Source organism: Notolabrus celidotus, chromosome 22 (genome assembly GCF_009762535.1).
Source record: "Notolabrus celidotus isolate fNotCel1 chromosome 22, fNotCel1.pri, whole genome shotgun sequence".
NCBI lineage: Eukaryota > Metazoa > Chordata > Actinopteri > Labriformes > Labridae > Notolabrus > Notolabrus celidotus.
Genome location: NC_048293.1, coordinates 7,067,261 through 7,076,293, shown reverse-complemented (window position 1 = coordinate 7,076,293; position 9,033 = coordinate 7,067,261). Strand labels below are relative to the sequence as shown.

The 9,033-nt window shown below is 40.1% G+C and overlaps 1 protein-coding gene across 1 annotated transcript; it reads right to left on the bottom strand.

Annotated features, from left to right (window-relative positions):
* Positions 1–4,497: 4,497 nt before the first annotated feature.
* LOC117805767 (myristoylated alanine-rich C-kinase substrate-like) lies at positions 4,498–7,436 on the bottom strand. Its single transcript, XM_034674317.1, has 2 exons — positions 7,041–7,436; positions 4,498–6,023 (listed from the first exon to the last, which is right to left on the bottom strand). Exons 1-2 carry the CDS (start codon positions 7,134–7,136, stop codon positions 5,433–5,435), a joined length of 687 nt encoding a protein of 228 aa, XP_034530208.1. The 5' UTR covers positions 7,137–7,436; the 3' UTR covers positions 4,498–5,432.
* Between the last annotated feature and the right edge of the window lie 1,597 nt (positions 7,437–9,033).

The window sequence follows — 9,033 nt, the reverse complement described above, 5'->3', positions numbered from 1 at the left end:
AAGGTGTCTAAACAAATGTTTGTCTCTGGAGCACTTTTTGAGTGGGAATGTCCTGTATTACTTGAGGTGCAATAACACAAAATGCTTTTAATAAATCTTGTGCAATCATAAGAAAAATTTGCCAATCCATTTTCAACTGATTTGCCCATCTTTCATAAAAGAATTGAATATGACCACCTATTAATCCTTGGTTGAAACCAAAACAATCTTCTTATCCATCAGGGTCAGAGGTCAGCTTCAGAGCATCAATCACATTACAGTAGTTAACATCAGAGCAAACAGTCTATGACTAAACTGACAGAGCCGGTACCTCAGAATTAAACTTCTCACTAAAGGAACTGTGAATATACTCTTTTTCACTAATGCATGACCAACAGAAAAATACAAATTAACAAAAACTCTTTAGTCACAGTATAGATCCTCCTGGTCAAATATTACTCCAATACAAGTGAAAGTTGCTCTGTCAAATTATTACTTGAGTTAAAGTACTGAAGTGCTTCCTTTTAAGAATACTTAAGTATTCAAAGTACTTCTTAAAATATCTCAAATATCTCATCTGTATTTTCACAAAGCATGAGTGCAGTCAAGAATACATAGGAGTACATTCTGTTACATTATGTTTATAAAGAAACCATTATTTGAAATCTCTAAAAACTATACCATGGAATAAAAACAGAAACTAAGTTACTCCAAACACAGACAACTTAGTTTGAAATGTTCATCTGGAATGAAACAAAGGTTACGTTGCTCAACACACTTTCTCAGGTTGGACTGTGAATGTTTGTATGTTTGGGCAGAGTGGGAAACAGGGAGAACATTTCAAACGATACGTATCATTCTTCATTTTAAAAACCTCTAACACGGGCTGAAGATATGACCATGGGTGCTCAGGTGGAGAATTATAGCCATCATTACCACCTCTACATGAACTGCCTGATCTGAGTGAAATGTGCTCTGTGTTTGCTCCACGTTCAACCGGGAGATGCACGATATACAGGTACGACTAAACCACTGAGACAAACAGAACTACACAAACACATTTTACTGTCTTAGGGATCAGATTTCAGAAAAGAGAAGGACATTCATGAGCTGACTTCAAAGCAAAAGTAGTGAGTAACTAGAGCACTGATAGAAATGTAGTGGAGTAAAAGTACAATAATTGTCTTCTGAATGTAGTGGAGTAAAAGTAATAAGTATCCACAAAAAAATAATACTCAAGTAAAGTACAGATACTCAAAAAATGAACTTACGTACAGTACTCAAGTAAATTTACTTTGTTACTGTCCACCACTGTAAAAAACTACACAGTACAAAGAAGCTGGTCTTTGGTGTAGGCAGACAAAAGAAAAGCAGCAAGTGTGTTTGTGTGTTGCTTAACAACAGTCAAGGTTTGATCAAGTTGTGAAAGTGTTGTTCACAATTCTTTCATTTTCTTTATTGATGTTTGCTAATATTTGCTGTTAGCTGAAAGGTTATATAAAAAATGTGTATCACACTTAAGTTGTGCTGTTATACTGAATATCAGCATGGCTAAGAAGATCTTCAATGGCACTCTCTTTTATGTGACCCTGCTTAAAGCCTCTGTGAGGAATTTTTAGATGATAATGAAACTGACTGAATTAAATCGTGATGTCTCTTTACGACCTACAAAAGCAAACCAGACAATCAGTTACAAGATTGAGTGTTTCTATGAGGTCATTTTTAACGCTTTTAACCACTGCAAAGACATACAAAGAAATTCCTAGCATCAAAGATATACTTATAAACCATACAGACACTGGTCTCTATCAGATGTAGGTTTTAGATCCTTTCCATAAAAGAAGCAAAACCTCAGTTTGAAAAATTTCAACAATCTTCTCTTTTTAGTCCCTCATAATAAAATGAATGATATATGGTATACATATTCAATTAGTGATTATACCACACTGTTATGAAGCTATAAGCAGATCTAAATCTTATTACAGCAGGAGGTGCTTTACACCCTGTGATTTAATACCACTTGATGGCTGCTGTCTAAACAGATGATTCAGCAGTGTAATACATAATTTAATAATACAAAATGTTATATTGTGAGAGAAGGGGCAAATACCAAAAACTAATAAGTACAAATATCTTCATATATTTTTATTACTACATCATTGTGTCTTATTGAATGTATTAAATGCTTGTCTAATGCTTGAATGCAAAATAAGGGGACACATTCCAAGTGAAATTCATGTAAAGAAATGTTTAATTAACTGAATTAATCATAGTATTAGGGTATTCTTACGACAAAGGAAATATTGTAAATTAAATCTACAGTGAATATTTGAAAAGCACTCCTTGTTTCCCTTCTTATTCAGTGAAGACAGACAAATGTAGCATATTTGCAATTATTGCATGTGTAAACTATGCATTCAGCTGGTCACAGCTGCTTGTTTTAAGTCATATTAAAAACATCTCATTTATATTTAATTAACATAACCCATTTCTGAGCATTTTGTCTAATTAGAAACACATATTTGTACATATTTAGATTTTTGTACATATTGTTATGTTCTTATTTGTAACTATTGCTACATGTATCTATTCCTTAATCTTCTGCAAGTTGTGTTGTATTTGAATTGTACATGTAATTGACACATTTTACACTTCTTCCCTATATCTAATAATTTATACCTTCAAGCTTACAGCTTACATCTTGATGCTTATATTCTGTATCAGAGCATTTGTACTGCCCACATTTCCCCCCGGAGTTAAGAAAGTATTTCTGAATCTGGTTTTAATTCTGTAAAAGGTTTTGCCACCCTGAATCCAGATTGATCAAAGAATAGTATCTGCTGCATGCAACTAAGGTAAATAATGTAGTATGTGGAACCTCATTATACAAGGTACGCCACTTTAACTGTCAAATAAATGTGGTGGCGTCAAAGTGTAAAGTAAAATTAAAATAATCTGATTAAATGTAGTGAAGTAAGTCCACTCCTCAGGTCCCTGTACAGAGGCTGAGATGGACAAGGACCATAAATGCTGAATTTCTCACCCCATGGTAGCCACTGCTCGCCTGCTTGGGCAGCCTGAGTTTACAAAAGCTCCTCTACCGTTCAAGTCTGAGTGTGGGTGCACTGAAAATAGTCAGCATGTGGGATAGGGGACAGGGATGGTCCTCTGGCAGGGCTGCAGCTGTTTGATCTTCCCTGGCAGAGAGAAAGCAGGGTGGTGGTTAGGTGAGAGGCCCAAGGGTCAGGAGAGAGGGAGGAAGCTGGTTGCAGGAAACCACTGAGGACTGCCATCTGAGGGGACTGCCATTCAGAGACGGTCTGCGGTTAAGGCATGAGGTGGGACAGAAAGGAACACAAACGCAGCACTGCCCTCCACAAGCCACACTCCAAAATATCTGATGCACTTGCAGGAATATTTTTTCACTTTGATATATTTTTGTTTTTTAGTCTGTGCTTTTATTTTCAAGTTTTTGGTTTGTCTCCAATGATGCCTAAGACAGTGAGGCACTTTCAGGAGAATTAAGGGCAGTAAGTGGCATGGTAAGTTGCTTTATAGTCAAGAGCTACACGCGAGGCACACAAAGGGCCAAAATAACCAAGACGGACATGCAGACCAGGAAGCAGAAATAGAAATATTATGTGTAAAACACACCCATCTTGTGGTGGCCATAGGAGCAGCACAAAGGGTTAAGCTGGTTAAAAGGAAATAGATGGTTTGAATTCAGCATGGGTACAGCTGTGGGTGGCTAAAAACACCCCAGGGATTTTTTTGCAGCAAACCTTTCAACTCTTAAAAAGACGCTGGTGTTTTTATGGGGTTTGGGGTTTTGTCAAAGGAATCTCAACGTTTCGACAGTGAGCTCAGGCATGAGTTAGATCTGTTGTTTGCTTCAGATACTAAAACTCTAGACGCTGTAAAAATGTTTGTTTCAAACACTATCATTTAGGTTGCAAAACCCCAGGCTCTGTCATTGAATCAAACAACTTACCTCGAACTTCGTCACATAATTACATTGTGGCTGTTCCTCGAGTAAGTCAGTAATTTCCTAAAAATACTGCGGGGCGACTGAACATCTCGTTTTTGTCTCTTAGCAAATGAGGCTGTTAAAGAAGAAGACAGATGCTTAAAGAAATCACAGGCTGCTTTGACTGGGGCGTTGACGGTGTAGGCCATCACAGTTTAACATGGATACTAATCAAGAGAGGATAGTTGGTGTGGATGAATCAAAAGAACTTGTGAATGTTTTATCGTCTTGCTAATATGGTCAAACAGCCTGATCTTATTCAATATCCTCAAATTATGAGATCTTGCGCTGTCTTCATTTATGAATATACGGTTCTACAGTTCAGTGCTATTTTTGTAAATGCTCTTCACTGGTGGAAAATCCAGATTGTTTCTTCAATGTAACACACGAGGGTGCTGTAGAGTAAAGAATGAGTGTTTTAAATCACAAAACACATGAAATCACTTCTCAGAAAGTAACAAGAGGGACAGCAAATGAGAGCAGAGTGCCAATTCAAACTTAAATCCTTTATTCTGTAGTGCTCACACAAAATAAATGTAACACCTATAACACGTCTGTGGTACATTTTAGGTTTAATATGGTGGAGCTGAGTTATTTACAGAAATATGCTGTTCAAATATTGCACCCCTGACCCTAAATTGGAGTGTCTTTTCTGGTGTTCAGTGGTGTTGCAGTCATCACAGTGCGATCCAAAATTTGCTTAAAACATCTCCCAATTTTATTCAATCTTACAAATGGTGAAAAACAAGAAAACTTCATTTACAATGGGTAATCTGTTAAAAACTTCAGTCATTTAGGTACATCTCAGTCATAAAACCAGTAATATCAAAGTCTATACAACGTGCATTACTACAGAGTTTTGAAATGGTGGGATCTAATAATGGGAAGTGATGAGCACCTATTATTTAGACAGTTCACTAAATCTAGATCATTCAGGAATGGTTGTGTCCACAGGAGCATTGAGTTTAAGAGTTGTAAACAACTGTGCACTGCAAAGACAACATTTAAGACTTGGTTTAGGACTTTCCCTTTAAATATCACAATGTGTCAATTCTTGCAGACACAGCTTTAGCTGCTACATCCAATTGCCCAGCACCAAATACTTGGATAAATATGTCGAATTCAGGTATGTGTCAACACAGTCATGGTTTCATGTAGAAAAGCATTCACACTCGCATTCACACCTTCACACTCACCCACGTCACAAATGCAAGCACCAATGAGCAGTGAGGAAGCAGCACACTCTCCAGTACACCTCCTGTCCATCACTGCCAAGGACGTTGCAGTCATTATGGATGAGATGGTTGCAGAATAGTAAACAAACACCAACAAAAATAATGAACAAAAAAAATCCCTGGTTTTAGACAAGTCCTCGCATTTCCTTCACACGGGCTCCATCGCCTCCTTCATTTCTTGCTCAGCAGGATTACTCAGCGGCGGCCTCTGGACTGGCTGCCGTCTCGGGCTCAGTAGGTGAAGCTTCAGCTGGTTTCTCCTCTCCGCCTGCTGCTGCTGCTGCTGCCGGTTCCTCGGCCTTCACCTCCTCCTCGGCTTTTGGCTCCTCAGCTGCAGCTTCCTTGGCTCCCTCGGCAGCCTCAGCAGGTTTGGCCTCCTCAGCAGGGGCTTCCTCGGATGCAGCCTTCTCTCCTTCTGCTGGTTTCTCCTCTCCTTCTGCTGCTGCTGCTGCTCCCTCCTCTGCTGCCTCCTCAGACTCCTTCTTGGTCTTCTTAAAGGAGAAGCCGCTGAGCTTGAAGGAGGGTTTCTTGAAGGAGAAACGCTTTTTCTTCTGCTTGCCATCCTCACTGGTGGATGGAGTGCCTTCCTCCGGTTTGGCAGAAGCTTCTTCATTTGTGGCTGCAGGCTCCTTCTCACCATTGGCCTCAGCACCCTCCACTTTCTCCCCATCTTCTTTTGGTGCCTCCTCGGTAGGAGTGCTGCCGTTGGCCTGAACATCAGCTTTGTTGGCCTCCTCTGCAGCTGGAGAGGCATCCCCATTGGTCTTGGCATGGCCATTCTCCTGGAAGAATAATAGCATAAAAATGTCATTTTTGTTTATGCACATCAAGCTTTTTCATTTTAAATGCATTTTGAACCCTTTACTGCCTGTAACCATGCATATGAGGTCAGCAGTGGCCTACATATGAACATGTGGCTGCAAGACTAACCCATGAAAAATCTGGCGTGCTTTGGTATTTAATCAATTTCAGCCTCTGGTAGCAACCAATAGGAAAATAGCCCTAAAACTGCAGCAACATCTGTTACTAAGAGAGTGACGACAGATCTGTGGCCCTCAGCAGTAGGCTAGCTGGTTAGACTGCAGTACCGCCATGGTCCGCCAGGGGGGTTCAGTGAGGATTTTGGTTACCATAAGAAATTTGGTATATTTTTCATCGTCTTTTAACGACCAAAGTAATAGAAAAATGTTTGTTTTTTTAAAGTTGCAAATACGTCCCTCGGCCTGTTTTAAGTGCATTAAACAAAATGTTATTTCATTGCTCGTATGCATGCAAAAATGTGGTTTCTTTCTGGAACCTGGCAACAAAGGCGTGGTGGTATCGTTTTTTAAAATGGCCATGCCACCATCAGTGAGAGCGGCCACATACCCGCACGCACCCATCTCAACCAAATATCAGAAAAAGCCACTATATTGAGACAGAAAACCCTCACAGTTCTCAAATATGCTTTATTTTAATCGAAATTTGATCAAAACTGTATAATTTAAAACATTCATCAGATTAGTTGTGCAGTCTGGTCTCATTCATATTCAAATGATGGATTAAAAATATATACACGTATGAATCTGAAGAGTTTCTCATAAAGCATCCACTCACGACGATTTTTTTGATACAAAAGTACAAAAATGTGAAAAAAAATCACTCGCCGGTGAAATTTAACATGTGGCCACTTTCCCTGAAATGCCGGTGAGCATGGGGATGCGCTACAGGGAACAAGGAGCACGCCATTGACGCAACACATTGCTATAAAATGAAACAAAACCCCGATTTGAGAGTTCAATAATTCAAACTTAATTTACCTGTCCATTTGTCTTCGCTGCAACAGCTGCGCCTTCTGCCGGCTTTTCCACCGCAGCCTCCTCTTTTCCAGCGGTTTTGGAGATTTGTGCTCCCATGCTTTTGGTACAACAAAGGAACCCAACCGATCAAAATGAATGAACAAAGACCGCAAGCTTCCTCCCCAAAATTTCTAGTCAAACGCAGACACCTCCTCCTCCAAGCGAAGCCGTGGAATCAGCCCGAAACCGAAATGACCGCAAAGGGACGTGTGAGAGCTTGCAAAAATGTGGCAAAGGTGCAAAAGAAACGCGAATTCTTTCAATTTTTTCTCGAGCTGAGTTTGTAAATGGAGAAATTGGCCCCGCCGCAAATGAGATGCGGAGTACAACGCCCAAGTCCACTGATGAATGGGTGCCGGGGCTATGACGACAGAACCAGCCCGTCTCCACCAATCACAAGTCGTCAATCCAAAGCGGAGGGGGTCATGGAGTCGGGGGCTATGGACAATGGGAGAGCCACAACAACATGGCTAACAACTTGTTTTTAAATTCACTACGGTGATGAGAACTTGACTTTATTTCCAACCAAACGAATAACTAGGATAGCCTCCAGCTTGAGGATTGTTTGGGTATCTTTTCAGAGGCAGGGTATCTTTAATAACAAGAAACATGCGTTGACAATCAGCCCTTCAAAAAACGTGCTCTTAAAGGGTACAAAATGGCAGACATTTGGCTTTTAAATGTAGTTTCCTTTCATTAACATTGTTTCATCATATGTTCAACTCTCTCTACAGTTTAATGCCAGGCTCCTCTTTCACTGCTCAATGAATCAGTGCCATCTACAAGAGCAGATGTGATTTCTTTTACATTTATTTGCATTAAATTGTAAAAATGTAATGTATGCTGCATCATTATTGCATTCTTTCTAAAGTGTTTAACGTGACTTTTTTTTAAACCCAATTATTTAGAGTTTAATTCCTCAGTAGACAGTACAGCGCAACCAAAATGGGTCAAAGTAGTAGTTTAATGGATATAGTAGAGTCAAAACAACAGCATGTTTTGGATAGCTGAGCGGAGAAAGCTCTTCTCAGCTGGTCTTGTGTTATATCACCACGCACGCACCCTCCTGACATATGTCTCTCTCAGTAAACAGACGTCCCCTGTACATCTATAAGCCCCTGTGCCCACAACTTTCCTCATCCCTCTTCTTGCATAATAGCGTCTTGTCTGCCTGTTGCAGCTGGAGCATCCTGGTGACCCAGATATAATGAGAGTTTATGGCCCTCTGCTCCAGCAGCCTGCAGTGCTCTGGGTCCACCACCAGCCACAAGTCTCCTCTCCCTGCCATCACTGCATGACCCACATCTCCATGGTTACCAGTCCAAAATGGCTCCCAGAAAGAAAGGCTATACACGCTAGTAATCATGACTTCTGGTTATGAAGAAGAAGAATATGGGTGCGAGTGAGTTCAAAACTAAGCAGAGCAGACGACAGTTTGAGGATTAAATTAGACGTCTTTCAGCCGCCCTCCCTTCATCAGGCTAACTAGGCCACGCTCATTGTTGTGATATTCTGATTACATGCAAAGCTGTGATTATTGTGGAGGGCTGCTATGAATATGTAAGCCAGGGGACAAAGCCTGGAGGGCATGAAGTGTTTTCAGCAAACCCCCTGCAAGCCAGACATGCGGACATAAAGACTTCAGCTGTCAGGAAGATGCTGTTTCACGTAATGACAGTGTTTCAGGTAGAGTGTGTTTGTGTGTCAGCAAGGTACATTTACAGAATAGTAGGACAGCACAAATCCAACTTTAATCCTCCTTAAATATGCCGAAAGCTCCTCCCATGGTTTGAAATGTAATTTTAAATAGCTTAAATGTTCTGATTAAGAAAAAACATAAAAGCTTTCTTTTTCAGTTTCTGCATAATTTTGTCTACACATATTTTCCTTCAAATCAGGAATCTGTTAAAATTGTTGATTTATTCTTATATGACAGATTGGAAATTAAAGTAAA

Coding starts and splice junctions, on each gene's coding strand:
- LOC117805767 (XM_034674317.1), bottom strand. CDS start 7,136: ATGGGAGCACAAATCTCCAAAACCGCTGGAAAAGAGGAGGCTGCGGTG. Junction 6,024..7,040: donor CAGCGAAGACAAATGGACAG/GTAAATTAAGTT, acceptor TTATTCTTCCAG/GAGAATGGCCATGCCAAGAC.